Source organism: Musa acuminata, chromosome BXJ1-3 (genome assembly GCF_036884655.1).
Source record: "Musa acuminata AAA Group cultivar baxijiao chromosome BXJ1-3, Cavendish_Baxijiao_AAA, whole genome shotgun sequence".
Taxonomy (NCBI): Eukaryota; Viridiplantae; Streptophyta; class Magnoliopsida; order Zingiberales; family Musaceae; genus Musa; species Musa acuminata.
The window spans coordinates 33634259-33650956 of NC_088329.1; the positions used below are offsets into that span (position 1 = coordinate 33634259).

Genomic DNA, 16698 nt, shown 5'->3' on the forward strand with positions numbered 1-16698 from the left:
AACAATAAGGATGGCTTAGCTCTCCAGCCTGACTCTACCATACGAGGGTTAGATTGCTCTCAACGAATCACCTTTTCTGATGAACTCCCACACAGGATCGTTGTGCTAACTCTTTGTGTTAGCAAGAAGGAGTCATCGGACTTATACTTTCAACAGTAAATCAATCGGACTGACTCACTAGTGGATGGTTTCTGTGTGTTAACAATAATTTATTTGTATATATAAATATACTTATTCCTTTGTTGTTCCTACAAATATCAATTCGCTAATGCCAAAAAAAAAAAAAAAAAATATTTCTGGGCTTTCATTTGCTTTGTTATTTGTGGATAACTTAGAAATCTGATTTGTGAAGATCGTGTCCGAGTAGTCAACCAAAGTAAAAGTAAAAGCATCAACTGCCGTACGCCGTCCATCACCCGGTGTGCCCCGACGTCAGTCCCCAGCGGAGCACCACTGAGTACTCCGGCAGCTCCCCCAGCCCCGCGAACAGCGACTCCTCCACCAGCCCAGCCTCCCTCTCCTCCGCCATCGATCCCGTGGCCGCGTCGCTACCGAAATGGAGGGAGCCGTAGAGTAGCTCGTCGGAGCCAGCCGAGGTAGTGGAAGCGGAAGCCACGTCGGAGAACCATGGGAGGCGGCCGCCGTCGACCAGCTGCAGCGGCTCGTTCTTCCCGATCACGACGGGGTACTTCGCCTCCTGCTCGGGCGTGGACTCGAGCGGTCTGAAGCCTGACTGAGCTGGCGGCGCTGGCTCCTCTATGGGGGGCGGCGCCGGAGGAGGCAGGCGGTTCTGGTGGTGGCGGCCGTTCCTAGGGAGGGGACAGAGGTGGTTGTGGTCGAAGGAGTAGGTGACGATGAGCTTGGTGGGGTCCAGGCGGCTGCACTCCACCTGCTTCCTCGCCGGGCAACCCTTGCAGCTACTGCACCTGTAGTAACTCCTGCATGGCCACGAACGTACAAGAAACCAGAGCTCTCTCTCACACACGCGGAAGCCAAGTACGCACCTAGGATAAGGGGAGCCTTTGATGGGCTTCTGCCCGTACTTCCTCCATGACCATGAATCCGACGGCGGGAACGCCTCACCGGCGTGTAGGGGCTTCGAGCCGACGGTAACCGACACCACTCGTTTCTGCACCGGCAGCCGGCTGTACAAGAAGCTCTACTTGGTTCAAAACACACAAACTCAGCACTTCCCAGTTGGGAACTACGAGTTCCTACCTTCTCTTCGAACAGGAAGACGAAGAAGAAGCCAAAGGTGGGGTGGGTTTCAGCTCGCGGTCACCTCCGCGGTCCTCCTCGGGCTTCCATGCATCCATAACCAAAAGCTCCGATGAGGAAGAGGAGACCTCCGTGGCCTCTGTTGGTGTCGGCTGTGCGCGCTTTCCTTGTACGCAGTTGCCCTCGATGTCTCTCGCCGAGGATCGTTACCCAACTAAATCATCCGAGGTCTTGATGTCATGCTGACTCAAACTGTCACATTCTCTCTCTACCCTTCGCATCTGCCTCGTACAAAGCAACGTTACGTAAACGATCGAACAGGCGACAGCATTCCGTGATCGGATTCCAAGATTTATCGGTCCCCAAAAAAACGCATAAAGGGGGATTGACCCGCTTGGATTCTCACATCCGTATTACTTTGGGTGGACGTCACTATTGTAGGTTTCTTGGTATCATTGGACACCATCTTATCATGTGCAGAGAAGCTGTGTGATCATCCTACTTCTGGTTTATGCATGCTGAAAAATGGTAATCATCCCTCAACATTAACTTCTCTTAAATCGAACAGCATTTGCAGCAGTCAGGTTTCTTCTCTACTCGGTGACATTGTGGTATCGCCTATGACCAATCATTATGATTATACTATTCATTTATCGTTTATATTCTATTCGCATAACTTTTACTTAATTCTTACAATCCAATCCATTTGGATGAAACATTTGGATTGATTTATCAAATTTTACTGATTTACTAATGTTAACTTAATCTTAAGTTTATTGTATCGATGATTCAGAGTTCAATTATCAATTATCTCTTTAAATTGAGTCGTGATAAAATATTAGACTTGAGTAAAAAAATTATTATTCAATATATATATATATATATATATATATATATATATGATATAAGGGTTTATAATAGCTATAAAAAATATATAAAAGGTTAAGTAGAAAAAGAGTATCGATACTGATTATGATATCATAAGTGTGAAAAAAGAAAAATATATTGACTTATAAGGATTGAGCCTCTTGAATACCAAGACTAACTATCTACGTGTCAATCCAATATCATGGGTAAATGATAGAATATCTTATGATATAATTTTAAATGATGATAAATCATCCATGTAGTCGATCCATTACGGCTTACAATTTTTTTATTATAGTATAGGTTGATTATGATAGGAAAACGATAAGATTTAATCATACATTGTATATGATAAAAATATAATTAAATAGATATTATTTTCTTTCTCACTTTTGTAACTCTTAGTGAGAATATTCCCAAAAATCAATATTTTGTCATCAGATGATGCTTTTTGTTCTCATCTCCATCTCGACCGTCCAGCCGTCCAGATTAAGAGAACCCGTCCAGATCTAACGGTTCAGACGACGCGGCAATTGCTTTGGCACATTATGTGGAGAAACCTTTATTTCTCCACCCAATACAGGCCCACCCATCCACCCAATTGATCTTAACCGTCCATTCGATCGATTTGGTCAGCCGTGAGTGGCGTCAACTGCCCTTGATTGTCGCCACATTTTGCGTTGACGAGGGTGAAGGTTTGGGTATTATTGAAGGGTGTGTAAAGTCTTCTACCATTTCATTTCCCTTCCGTTTGGGTTTGCTTCAGCGCTCCGGTTGAGCGTCTGGAAGAGCGAGGGAGGAAGAGAGATCGAGGCGAGGCGAGGCGAGGCGATGATGGGCGACGAGAAGTCGTCGAGTCCAATGGGAAATAGGGAGAGGGATCGTGAGCTGCTCATCCCCGTCGTGGACCACGACTCCGAATCCAGGGCTTCCTCCTCCTCCGCTTGCCCTAACCACCACCACCACCACCACCACCGCCACTCCCACACCGGTAGAGAGGTGGCCCACCTCCACCGATCTCTTCGTTCTTGTAGATCTTCTATTCGGTTTGATGCATTCCTTTTACGATTTCGTTTTACATTGTTTCCGCTCATTTCCTTTTGGTTTTGTGGTATTCGGCGATCATTGTGGCCTCTGTGATATGGATGTTCATGGACTTGAGTCTGGTTTTAGTTCTTGTTTTTAGGGTTTGTTCATGAGCCGCCGAAGGATGCTATTCTTTTGACCTAATTAGGCTTGAAATTGGAACATATAATCGTATCTTCTCGCAAATTTGGTGTAAGGAATTGGCATCAAAGAAAAAAAATCCTTTTTTTTTTCCTGTTATCTGAGGTTAACAATGTTCAGATCAATGACATCGAATCGTGTTAGACGTGCCTTGGCCGTTTATCTGCGAGGAAATATATTGATGGTAGTGCTCATTTGCTAAAATATATGAAGTTTAGCTGCAGCACATACTGAAATTCTCTAATTATTTCGTGCCTTGTACGTCACTTTTATTAGTTGAGCGGAATGCTCAAATGGAGAACTTTAAAGCCCTTGCCATTGTTTCCCGTTGCTATCTCACTGTGGCAAATAGTTTCTGTCTTAACACCATACCCACATTCGATTTAAGTTTTCATTACAGAGCCCGTGATGTTTGCCACTGCATTAACTACTGGAAAAAGGTTATGTGGTTCTTCTTTATGAGCTAACTGCTCTCGTTTTGAAATCCTTATCAAGTATTGTGACGATGTATGTAGACTTGATGCTTATCATTGCAGCTTTTCCTAAGAAATGGTTTTACTAATCCATTTCTTCAAGTGCAGGCGTTTTATATAGTCATCCACAGTTGGGCTTCGAAAAAGTTCATGACAGGATGGTAAGCGTCTTTCATCTATATCCAGCATGAACTTACATATGCTTTTAGTTTTGATCTTATTAACTAGTGACCGATCACTTTTTCTGCATTTGCAGTGTGATCCTCTTTCCAATTGCTATCACCTTTTATATCACCTGGTGGTTTATTCATTTTGTTGATGGATTTTTTTCTCCGATCTATGCTCAACTTGGCATAAACTTATTTGGTATGCACATTATTATTTTTTTTTTCAAAATATTCTATGTGATTCAAGTGACAATTCAGATGCTGTACATTTATTGTAATGAAATATTTATTTAAATGATCTTTGTAGCTGAGTTTTCCATTACTGGTTTCTGTTTGGAAGTACATGTTCTCAGATGGTTGTTGATTTTTCCTGGACGCTGTTTGAAGCTGAGATTGTTTCACTCTTATCGAACATATTCTTTGATAATATAATACTGGAACAACCATTAATGCTTCTTTGGACCTTCCATTTTAAAGTCCTGTCGTTTTTCTTCTCATTCTTAAGCTGCAAAACCAGTCTGGCTAACCTTGCAGTTCACATTTGACATAATACACTTCTTTCATTTGAAAATCCAAAGACTTGTAAAATTTCAATTACTCTAGCAAGTAGCAACCTTTAGGTTCCTATGCTGATTGGGCATCACAAATTTTCATTGGAAAGTCCAATGACTGAGGGTTTCATCTTTTGATTGCTCGAGCCATCTTTCTGGGTCCGATGGATCAAATGTATAGAAGCTTGCAGACATGTACTCTGAAATTAGTACATCCAGGAAGAAGTGGGTGATGTTCTGTTTTGCAAGTAGCTTGCCACGGTTTTCGGTCAATCAACTGGGTCACTTGTCTTATTTAGTGAGGTTGGGCAATTCGTTTTCATTTCTTGTTTGTGATACAATCACGTCTTCATTTTTATGTAACTTCATATGTTATTTAAGTATCTACGTGTGTGTTCATCCACATGTCTTGGAGCATGCGCTACACATGCACAATTCTTGGAGCGTACTCAACAATGTGCATGCACAATTGTATAATGTAAATTTTTCTTGCTTTGTCCTTTGTTATGCTTGGGGTGGAACATTTTGGAAGCACTTGGGGTTTTTCACTATTGTGGAGCAAACACAGGTGTAAGATAGCTAAATTTGAAGAAGAGCCTTTGCCATAGATTCTTTTAATTTGTCCCCCTTCCTGTCAATGTTTTGTTTTCTAAATGCTGAATCCTTACCTTCCCAGGACTTGGTTTTGTAACTTCCATAACCTTCATTTTCTTGGTTGGAGTATTCATGTCATCATGGCTCGGTGCATCTGTCCTTAGTCTTGGCGAATGGTTTATCAAGCGGATGCCTTTTGTTCGTCACATCTACAATGCTTCTAAGCAAATTAGTTCTGCTGTCTCACCTGGTAAGTAATTTCTACTTGTTCAATTTTTCAAACCTAAGTATATATATCACTGGTTCTTTTTTTTTTAATACAGACCAGAATAAACAAGCATTCAAGGAAGTTGTAATTATCAGGCACCCTCGGCTTGGTGAACATGCATTTGGATTTATCACTTCCACTGTTGTTCTTCAGGTCTTGTCAGATGTCATCGTTAACTATTGGTGGTATTACGTATTGCATAATAATTCATGATGGCCTTTGTGGTTCATATTCATGTTTATGTGCATAAACAATTTTGTTTTATGCACTGGTCCAAAGATCTGATTCTCCCTTTGGTGTTTTACAATAAGACAGTATATCTTACTCTTTACGTGCGTTTCAGTTCATCCTTAAAGCTTGATAAGAAAAGCCTGGTAGTTGGCCAAATCTTCATTAATGAACAGCTGGGATAAGTGTCTGGTGGGATGGAGAGCTGATGGCATGCCAAGTTGCAGCACTGCACTAGAGACTGAGAGAGAGAGAGAGAGAGAGAGAGAGAGAGTAGAATAAGATCATTGGAACAGGGCAGTTCACAAGCAATCCTTTAGGGTAAAAAGTGTGGGAAAATGTCTCTATCATGGTTGGTAGATCAAGATTTACAATGCTTTCTACTTGGTAGCATTTATATGAGGGTTCAGGTTTAACTTAAAGTTCTTTTTTTCTAAACAACATAAGAAAACTAGGGTTCAAGTGGACACTTCAAGGCACTTCTATACACATATCGTAGTGCCTGACCTTCAAAACTCAGACAGTGCTCCCTAAGGTGGGTTTGATCAATAACAGGGATATGCATGTTGTCAATGATACATATGCATCATTTACCCTAGTTAAATCCTTCAATTCATTGAACTTCTTTTGACAATATCAGCAGGGAAACATCCTCTCTGGTTGCTGCAGGAGTAGGTTGTATACTTTTTGACTTTCCTCAGATGCCGAATTGGCAAGAGTCTCTTGCACTGAATGTCTTTTTTTATCACGAGGAATACCTTGATATGGATGCTAATTAACTTATCTGCAGCATGTGCAGATAACTAGTTAAGTGAAAGAGCATACGACTCTAGTTAACTAAAAGAGAGGGCTTCACTCTGATAGGACAGGAAGGGAGTTCCTATGATACAGAGATTGTGGTCCTCGAGTAATAGTCGTATTCAAACATTTAATTAGCTTTAGGTTGACATGGGTTATGTATTAGAATTATTGAAACATTATTACTTATTTGAAACAACCACTATGTTAGGCGACCCCAAATAGTTGGGACTTCACAGGATTTTTGTTGGTGTTGAAACAACCACTATGTGAAGACACATGCATTGTAGTGCTATCAAGTCAAGTTTTTAAATCATGATCAGATCATTATGCATCAACCATTATTTATTGGTTTGACTAAGTATTGGTGTCGAGACATATAACTTGTTACGGGTATCTATGCATTTAATTTTTTGTTATTTTATTTGATGATACAAAAATCACACTGGTCCTAGGTTAATGAAACAGACCCCAAACTGGTGTTAAAATCCTTGTATCAAGTGAATAATTCTTTGACTGACCACACATAGCTTAGTTCTTATTGTCATCTTGAATGACGGGCTAAGTGGTTTGATCAACCATAGTTGCATTATTTCCTGCTGGATGCAGATACTGCCTATGTTATATGCATGGTTGCTCCTTTTCTTAAGGCTTTGGCTTCTCTCTATGACCTCAATGGGCTTTACATGGAATGAGTGAACATTGTATTCCAATTTGTGGCCTAGGATGACTTTCTATTAGTCCTGCCTATAGCCTCAGGTCATGTGCCCTTGTCCAAAAGACAAAAAAAGGTAAATAATTTTTGTCTTCACTTGAATATCGAATTTGCATGTGCATGAGCAACGTTTGGTCTATGCATCATTGTTGTTAGTGTTTGTCTCTATTTCTTCCCGGTGGCTTGTCTATAGTCTCACATTTCTCTTTTCAATTGATCTTCCAACAGAGTTATTCTGGTGAGGAAGAACTCTGCTGTGTCTATGTTCCAACCAACCATCTTTATATCGGTGACATTTTTCTGGTCAGCTCAAAAGATGTTATCAGACCAAATATTTCTGTTCGTGAAGGAATTGGTAGATTTCTGTCTTTTTTAATTGTTTAATGCACTTTGCCTATATTCATTTATCATTAATATCAGTCAAAATTAATATTCATGATATTCTTTTCATGGGGAATGCAGAGATTGTTGTTTCTGGGGGTATGTCAATGCCTCAAGTTCTGTCAGCACTGGATCCACATACAGTACCTGATGGAGCTAGATCTGGCAGAATTTACCCTTAGTTGCTGCTGGCAGATATAGCAGGGCAAAATTTTCATTAGTTTCAGGTAGTGCAAGACTTGCCGGTTTTTTCTTCGAGCGGTCTGGCAATTCTTGATGGCTCTTAACACACTTCTTTGGCTTTGGTTCGTTTGCGACTTGTAAATAGGTCATAAGAAATTTTGCAGAATTCTTCATGCTAATTCTGTGTGTCACCTGAATTACTGCTTCCCGGTGTTCTACTTCAGCTTCTTCACATCGTAATCGTTAGGTGGTGTTCTACTGCAGCTTCTTCACATCGTAATCGTTAGGTAACGTACCATTTCAGCATTATGGATTGTAGGAAGACCTGCTATGATCTTATTTATAGTCTTCAGTTAGGCATCTACTGTTTAGTTTCTAGCGACTAAAAGAAATGGTTGGAGGTAATAAATAGGATGCTTCTTCAGTCACTTTGCTCGTAACTCCTTTGAGATGAGAAAATTATTGACTAATTTGCGTACAAAAGTGAATTAGATAATCCATCGTCAATATTTTTCTGCCCAGTTTTTTAGTGTATAGTAACACAAAGTTGTATTTGTCACTGATTGCATCACTTTGTAAAGTTAAATCATAGGAGTGGAAGCAGCAATGGGTTATTTTTTTAGAATAAAGAGATAAAAATATATATAATAATTAAAAGATAATATTAAAAAAAAAGGATAATTATTAAATACGTTTTAGGTCGAGCACACGCAGGATGAAGAAGATAAGAAGGCCTTACCTTGGCACATTTCACAGCTTTGTATTACTAAATATATGATTTGATCTTTCTTTCTTTCGTGGATGCATCTTTAAGATTTGAATACTTCAATCATAATTATAAGTTGGTTTTTTTTCTCAAATTCTATTGGTATTTTCTTCTTTCTCTCCTCGAGTAAATTAGGAAATTAGATCAAAATTATTCATGTCCTCAATGTGACAACTTATACTTTTTAAATTAATCAAATTTATTTTTTTTTTTTTTAAAAAAGATAAGTTTAGTTTCGGGTCAATGCACCCCAATCATCTTTTTCTTTATTTATCTATTGATCTAGATGGTTCGTTCTCTATCTATTCATTCATCTTTTACTCTTTCTCTATCTATTTATCCATCTTTTACTCCTCTGTCTATTCATCTCATCTCATACTATTAGTAGTTCGGGACTTTTTTTCCTCTCTTGGGTTCGGTACTCGTCTTTCTCTATCTTTTATTTTGGTTTTGGAATTGAACTACTCCATCTTTTACTCTCTTAACCTTCGCTATGGAATCGAACCACATAGCTCTTTTTTTTATATATATAAATATTTTTTATAAATTAAAAATGATTTAAAAATTATTAATTATTTTATAAATAAAAGAATCACCCGTTCAAAAACGCCAATTCCCCAAAAAATAAAGAATCGTAACTGAACCATCGAGATCCGATTCCGGTTAGGTTCGGAAGTAACGAATCCCCGACCATGGTTTATATAAATTACAAAGAGTATACAGCCATCACATCAACCCTTCAAACTGTGGTTTATTTACCCACCCACAAGTTAGCAGGTGCACATGAATCGTATATAGCAACAAGAAAACACAAGCGGGAGAAATTGTACAACAAATGTATACATAAATCAAATCCTATACAGCAGAACTGGATTCTGAGGTGCTCTTCTTCTTCAATCTGCTGATCTCATCATTATATGCTTCTTCATCACCGCCCGCCCGACGACTCCTCCTGGTTCGGATCAGACTCGCTGATCGGCTCACTAAATAAGCTGTTGCTCATATCTTGATTTGCAAATGCCATCCGCCTTAACCTTACCATATGCTCATTATTTTGGTTAGAATCATAAGTGGATGAAGCCTGGAGAGCACTGTGGCCTGGCAAAACTTCTCCATGCAACATCTCAAGAGATATTTCTCCTTCCAAGTATCGAACAATCTGCACAATCCAAATCAAACAACTCATTCCTGTTTCCTAAACTTAAAAAGACTCATTAGATATGATGAACATTCGTATTTCCAAGCAGGCCATAAACAAGATCTATTATTTTTTGTGAGAATGGATGTAATTAGAAACCAGAAAAAAGATAATATTCAAAAGCAGAAAATTGTTAGATGATCTGCATCTTGAACAAGAACATTGGGAGTGTAAAAGTAGAACCTGATTCGTATCGGCAAGCTTTATTTCTTTGATTAGCAAGATTATCACTAAGCATGTATCGACAACAAGACAAATAGGCCAATTTACCTGGCTCATCCTTGGTCGAAGTTTTGCAGATTGGCGCACGCAAGCAGCGGCACAAGCAATCATACGTATCATCTCATTAGGGTCGTAGTTCTCTAGATGTGGATCGATCAGGGTCTCGTAGTTGCCCACCTCTGCAGCTTGTGTCAGCAAAGGTCTTGCCTGTAACAACAAGTCAATTGCATCAATTAAACAATTATGTATGTTCCTACGACACGAAAGAGACAGAGAGAGAGAGAGAGAGGGGGGGGGGGGGCAAAACAAACAGCGTAAACAAGAAAAGCTTAGGTCAATTTTAACTTAAAATCACTTAAAATCAATATGTAGATACAATGTGATACTAATTTGGAAACATGAGAGCAGAAGTCAGCTTTTGTAACAACCATGATTAAGAATGTCTTCATATCCTCATTATTTCCACAATGTGGAAGGTTTTCTAGATATAATAGGCATTTCAAACGGTTTCCTTTATTATAATCCATGGGCAACAGCTGTGTAACAATAGAATTATGATCTATAATGATCATGCAGTCTAGCGATAAGCAAGCTATTACAGACGACAACAATAACATAATTTGCAAAACATGGACCTAAATCTTGTGAGGTAAGACAACATAGATGTGCTTCAAAGTTCTTGAACGTGTTACAAATCCTAATTCAATTTATATCCAAACAGTATGAGAACTACATGCCATTTACGAATTCACAATTGATGAAACAATTGTGCAGTGCTAAAATGCCAATTCAAAAGCCATGTTATCCAGAAATGTTCACAGTTCAAGGAACGATGCGAACGGTGCAAATACAGTAAAAAAGATTCTATCGGAAAGAGACCAACCCAGGTAACCAAAGACTCGTCCATGTAAGATTGATTTGAATAAACAGGTCTTCTTCCAGTGATTAACTCCAGCATCACGACCCCAAAAGAAAAAACATCGGATTTATCTGTGAGTCTGCCAGAAGTTGCGTATTCTGGTGCCACATACCTACAGGAAAAAGAACACAAGACATGGTGTAACTACAGGTATCTTGTATCACAGAGTTGAACGACTAATATTTTGATGTCTGGCCTACAAGCAAAATTGCATACAGATTTCGTGAATCGAATGACATAATCCAAATGATTAGCAGTTATGAATCAGTTTTTACATGAAAGGCTAATATAACCAAAACAAAGACAAACTGAAGGAAATATGCTTCATCCCACCCAAAAGTTCCCACAACTCTGGTCGAAACATGGGTATCACTTTCACCTTGAAACTTAGCCAGTCCAAAGTCTGAAACCTGCATGTTGTCTTCAACTTAGTAATTCCCAATCAAGGATTTGTCACTGGATCAGTCAATAGTTTATAAACGATCAGGACACGAGAAAGAGATGACAAGTGATCATTTTTCCTACCTTTGCCTCAAAGTTTGAATCAAGAAGGATATTGGCAGCCTTAATATCACGATGAATAATTTTAGGGCGACCTGAAGAAGATCAGAGGTGATGGTATTATAACATAGTTCCATATGTCGTCACATGAGCACGGTCAAAATATTAGCCTTGAAACTATAAAAGAAACAGAGGAACTGACAGTCTTCATGCAGATATGCTAATCCCTTTGCAGAACCCACAGCAATTTTATATCTGGTTGGCCATTCCATAGTTGGTTGATCCTTCCCTGCATAAGAACAAAATTACATTAAAAGGGAGAAACAAACACAAAGAAGCAAGTAGAAAGCAAATACAAATTGCCATTTTGGAGGTCTCGAATCAACAGAATTTTGAATGAAAAGCCTATGAACTGCAGTGCCATAATTCATGCTGCACTTATGTAGAATTTTTTTTCCAGACTACTTCTGTTAGTTCCACATCAACAAGATACAGCCACCACCTTCGAGGTAGCTCAGTAGCAGACCGCTAAACTAAGGAGCTATATATCTACAGGAATGGAACTTATTCTTTTTGTATTAACAGATTGGATGATGTTTTGCTATTCCTTTGGTATTAATGCGTTCGATGGTGTTTTACGATCTCCTGTCAACAAACAGGAACTTAACCATGCCAAAGGAAGCTAATTTTAACTATGCTTTTAAGTCATTATTAAGATTGGAATTCATTCAAAAATCATTATACTTCACTGAAAAGAAAAAAATTAAATAAATAAATATTTATATTATCACCGAATAATATTAGAGAAAAACTAGAAGAAACAAATAGATCAAAGAACACCAGAAATACAGAAACACGAAGAGGTAACATGAAAAAAATCAAGTCATAGGGAAAAACTAGATCGATAAACAGTTAGCATGAACAACTAATATCCACGTAAATAATCTAAGTATCTTGTGTTACTAGTTTCGATGATGTGAAAATATGACATTAATATGCTAAATAAAAGCATATCCATAACAAACTGTCTTGCACTACTTTTAGCATCAATTTCTTTTAATTTCCACTCACACAATGAACTTCAGCAAAAATCATTATGTATCGTATTCAAGTTGCAAAAGAAGCTGATATAATAAACAATGACTAGGTACTCATTCGATTAAAGATTACCATGTAAGTGGAATTCAAGAGTCTTATTCGGAAGATATTCATATATAAGTATCCTCTGGCTTCCAGAAATGCAGTATCCGACCAATGATACCAAATGTCTGTGGTGAACACGACTGAGCTTCTCCACTTCTGCCCGGAATTCCCGATCCCCCTGTCCTCCTCCGGACATCAATTTCTTGATAGCAATTTCTTTTCCATCAAATATCCCTTTATAGACATGCCCAAAACCGCCTTTTCCGAGAAGGTTAGCATCAGAGAATCCATCTGCTGCCATTGCCAATTCTTCATATGTGAAGGCAATCTTCGCGAATGAAAGGGCAATTTCAGGTGAAGATGGCAAAAATGGATTTTCGGGTTCAGAGAGCTGGGAACCAGAACTTAAGTCTTTGCTTCCGACAGATGGCTTTGTGGCAAGAGTATATATTGCTGGTGAGGTTGGAGCATATGGATCAACTGATGATGCAAAGAGAAGATAGGGTGAGTACAGAATATGGAGAACAAGTTTCTCATAAAATCAGAGAAGTATAGATTGAACTAAAAAAGATCTTTAATAAATCCTAAATGGTATCCTACAGTTGCAAACCTATCTTATATTTCCAGATAAAGTGATAAATCACAGTCAATTGCAAGAGCAAATTATCCAGAAAATAAGAAATCCATCACTGTGTAAGGAGAATAGGAAAAGCATTATTTTTCTATCCATAATAATCACAAATTTCACCAATTAAATACAGCCATCCTCATCTAGTGAGATGATATCTAAAATGAACAAATTACCACTGCTTTGCTCAAAAAGAAAAAACAGACTCTTGAGTTTCACATTTCAACTGCAGTCGAATGCGAAGTTGAGTTGGTAAAATTGGATTTGCCAATATAAATGAAAACAGTATCTGCTTTAATTTTTACCATTATAACAATATCAATCGCTAGGGTTTTTGATGTTTTATAAGGAATATATATATATATATATATATATATATATATATATATATATATATATATATATATATATATATATAGAGAGAGAGAGAGAGAGAGAGAGAGAGAGAGAGAGAGAGAGAAATAAGCACCTAAATATGGCGGCGGAGCAGGAGGCGAAGACCGCTGCCTTCTCCTCCTCCAGTAGCAAAAGAGGAATATGCCCAACAACAATGCGACGATGGCAGCAGCAGCGGCAACTCCTCCAACTATTGCTGCTGTCGATGTCTCGCTTGACTTTGTCGAAGACGGAGGTGGCGGCGGTGATGCATTAAACGGAGGCGGAGGGTTGGAGGCTGAGGGGGCGGGTGGCGGTGGAGGAGATCCCAGAGGCGTCGGTGGCGCAGGAGGCGACGGAGAGAGCGGCGGGGGAGACGGGCTCTTTGGTGGCGGCGGAGGTGGTGAAGTCGGTGGTGATGGTGGGGCCGGAGGGGGAGACCGGCTCGGCGGAGGCGGGGGCGGGTTCACCGGTGGTGGAGGCGACGGTCGAGGTGTGACCGTAGGAGGAGGAGGCGATGGCGACACGGGAGGCGAGGCAGGAGGCGCCTGCGGCGGAGGAGACGCCGGGGGAGGGGTGGGGCTCGACGGAGGCGGCGTGGGCGGAGACGTCGGCGGAACACCGGGCGGCGGCGTCAGCGAAGGAGACGAGGAAGGTGCGGGCGGAGGAGCTGTTGGAGGCGGAGAGGAAAGAGGCGGCGACGTGGGGTTGGTCGGAGGAGGAGCGGAAGGAGGCGGCGACGTGGGGTTGATCGGAGGAGTAGCGGAAGGAGGCGGCGACGTGGGGTTGATCGGAGGAGGAGCGGAAGGAGGTGGCGACGTGGGGTCGATCGGAGGAGGAGCGGAAGGAGGCGGCGACGTGGGGTTGGGTGGCGACGGCGTCGGGCTCGAGGGCGGAGGAGGCGACGACATGGCGGCAAAACCGGGTGCAATTGCCGGCGGGAAACCGGTTCAGACACTACTTAATTCTCGCCTGTTGGCCCTCCAAATAATTAAGTCAGAAGAAGAAGAAGAGGAAGAAGTCCAAATTCCATTTAAATCTTAATCCCCTAAATTCTGCATAATCAGTAATTAGCCAACATCTCCAATTCGTATTTCTCTTAAATTACATGACATTCAAGTGTCAGAGCCAATAAGTGTGCACGCCGAATACGACTCGCTTGTAACGACCAACGAAGGCGTAGTTGAGAGGCTCCGTCTCTATCGTGATCGTTGAAGTCAAAACCACTAACCTTTCCATAGCGTTGATCCAATGAGTAATAACCGCGCACATTTGGCTCTCACTGTGCACAATAGAGAGGCTACAGTGGATCAGATTTAACTAACATCGACAACATCGAACCCACACACACCCACCAAGAAAGACGCATTGGGCAGTCGATGCAACTCACTATCCGCCAAGCCAACTAAAAACAAGACTAATCCCATCAAATCTTTGCCGTTTGGTCATCTGCGAACATCCCTCCTCTTCTCAAGCAGATAGAAGTTATTTATATTCCCGCGTATTATACTGTCATGTAACCGCGGGAAGGGATGTTTCCTCTTCCAATGCCGTAGTTCTATCTGCCTCCAGTTGTGCAGAGCTGAGCATTCGGAATTAAAATAAATAGGTTGAAGTCAATAGAAGAATCAGCACACGCAAGTGACGTGAGAAATGATAAATACGTTCCCACCTTATGAGAATTATAGGCTGAGTCGTACCAAAGATAGGACTCAGCTTGCTATAGGTTTGATGTCAGTAGGAAAAGCCGCACACGAAACCAATGAGACAACTTTCAACTAATCAATTTGTGTATAAATGTCTAGCTCCTAAACTTAGCTCAGCAATTGAACTTGATCGAAACAACATACTTGCAAGTATCAACTAGCTTCTTTATGTTTACAACCATATAGCTTGTCACCAGCAATTTATACATCCAAACACAAAGCTGGCTAATATTTGCAACCAACAGCATATATAATGCTGCAGGCCAACTCCTACAATTGAAGTCATATCATCAGAAGAATGGCACAACTGATCCATGACAGGTTGATCAGATTTACTCATTACTAAAATCTATGTAAATCTTTTTTTTTTTTTACTTGCAAGTTAAAAAAAAAAAGATTTCCAAGTATGTTATATCAACAGCATATTGTAAATCTTTTTTTTTTCACTTGCAAAAAAGAAAGATTTACTCATTACTAAAATAAGCTTTGACACACACAAGCTAATATATTACAATTCTAACAACTTGACAGAGAGATGCGATTTTAAAGTAAATAATGCTTGAAGGTTCATGCAATCACTTCACAACATACTTTAGATGCTTGTATCATAGAATTAAATACCACAGTTGACCAATGCCAGTTTGACTGGACACCAAAAGACCCATACTGTAGTAAACCTTCATATCAAATCCGAAATAATTTCTAAATATTCATTTAGGTCCGCACTGACCATATCCATTCCATACCAATCCTTGTACATATCAATCCAACCAAGTTCAGGTACTGGTCTCCAACTTGTTCAAGTATTGCTACCAATTCTTGACAGCATGAAAGCATAGATCATCTTAAGTTCAGGTGTCATTACTCCAAATAAGATTCTGAAACTACTTAGTGCTTTCTCAGCATACAATGGACCTTATATAGACTGCAGACTGATTGTGTTTCAGGATCCATGTTCATGTATATTGCTAATTGGCTTCTCCTGTTATTATATCAGTGTGAGATTTTCTTATGTCAAAGATTTGTGAAATCCTAATTTGGTCTTTACGAAACAAAACATTGAGTTGAGAACTATCATGCAGTTCCTATGGGCTCTCTACAGAGAGGAACTCATCATTTTAAGCCACTAGTCTCTGAGTACTTGAGAACGACATATATCAAGTCATTTCTAATTTAGACCAACAACCTCAACAATTCAAAATGTCCTCAGGCACCTGAAGAAAGAAAAATAGTATTACACAACACATGAAAGTAAGTTTTCCAAAGCTACAAAAGCATAGGATTCAAATGGCAACAGACTGCACAACCAACCAAGTCAAAACATACGACATCCATATATCAAAAATGTAATTGCAGCAACGACATAGCTTGACAAGATATTTGGTGCAATTAACCAACATTGTTCATTGTTTGTCTTACGGAAACTACTATTTGACACTATCAGCACTTGCAATGTGAGGCAAATCAGTATCCAATTCCATAAATTTAGAGTGCAGGCCGGGTACAAGCAACTACCAATATCTTCCAAATGATTGAATTCCCAGCAATCACTATTTGATCTGCTTTCTAT

The 16698-nt window shown here is 39.9% G+C and overlaps 3 protein-coding genes across 6 annotated transcripts; 1 reads left to right on the top strand and 2 right to left on the bottom strand.

Moving 5' to 3' along the window:
• Window positions 1-285: 285 nt before the first annotated feature.
• On the bottom strand, window positions 286-1316 carry LOC103978431 (probable WRKY transcription factor 65). The gene is made up of 3 exons (XM_009394224.2): window positions 1219-1316; window positions 1005-1145; window positions 286-938 (listed from the first exon to the last, which is right to left on the bottom strand). The coding sequence occupies exons 1-3, from the start codon at window positions 1314-1316 to the stop codon at window positions 413-415; spliced, it is 765 nt and encodes a 254-aa protein (XP_009392499.2). The 3' UTR covers window positions 286-412.
• Window positions 1317-2841: 1525 nt separating this feature from the next.
• On the top strand, window positions 2842-8098 carry LOC135583794 (protein LIKE COV 1-like). Of its 4 annotated transcripts, XR_010491925.1 has the most exons (9): window positions 2842-3084; window positions 3894-3946; window positions 4042-4151; window positions 5180-5347; window positions 5421-5518; window positions 7335-7461; window positions 7569-7714; window positions 7816-7917; window positions 7958-8098. XR_010491925.1 is itself a non-coding variant. In XM_065129559.1 (8 exons), exons 1-7 carry the CDS (start codon window positions 2917-2919, stop codon window positions 7667-7669), a joined length of 825 nt encoding a protein of 274 aa, XP_064985631.1. In that variant the 5' UTR covers window positions 2842-2916; the 3' UTR covers window positions 7670-7714; window positions 7816-8098. The 4 variants fall into 4 exon arrangements, 2 of the variants coding, with proteins under 2 accessions (XP_064985631.1, XP_064985620.1); XR_010491922.1 differs by having other exon boundaries at window positions 7569-7917; XM_065129559.1 differs by having other exon boundaries at window positions 7816-8098.
• Window positions 8099-9071: 973 nt separating this feature from the next.
• Window positions 9072-15284, bottom strand: LOC103978397 (proline-rich receptor-like protein kinase PERK2). Its single transcript, XM_009394177.3, has 8 exons — window positions 13517-15284; window positions 12447-12899; window positions 11479-11565; window positions 11301-11371; window positions 11109-11185; window positions 10740-10887; window positions 9905-10063; window positions 9072-9595 (listed from the first exon to the last, which is right to left on the bottom strand). The coding sequence occupies exons 1-8, from the start codon at window positions 14331-14333 to the stop codon at window positions 9365-9367; spliced, it is 2043 nt and encodes a 680-aa protein (XP_009392452.2). The 5' UTR covers window positions 14334-15284; the 3' UTR covers window positions 9072-9364.
• Window positions 15285-16698: the final 1414 nt, after the last annotated feature.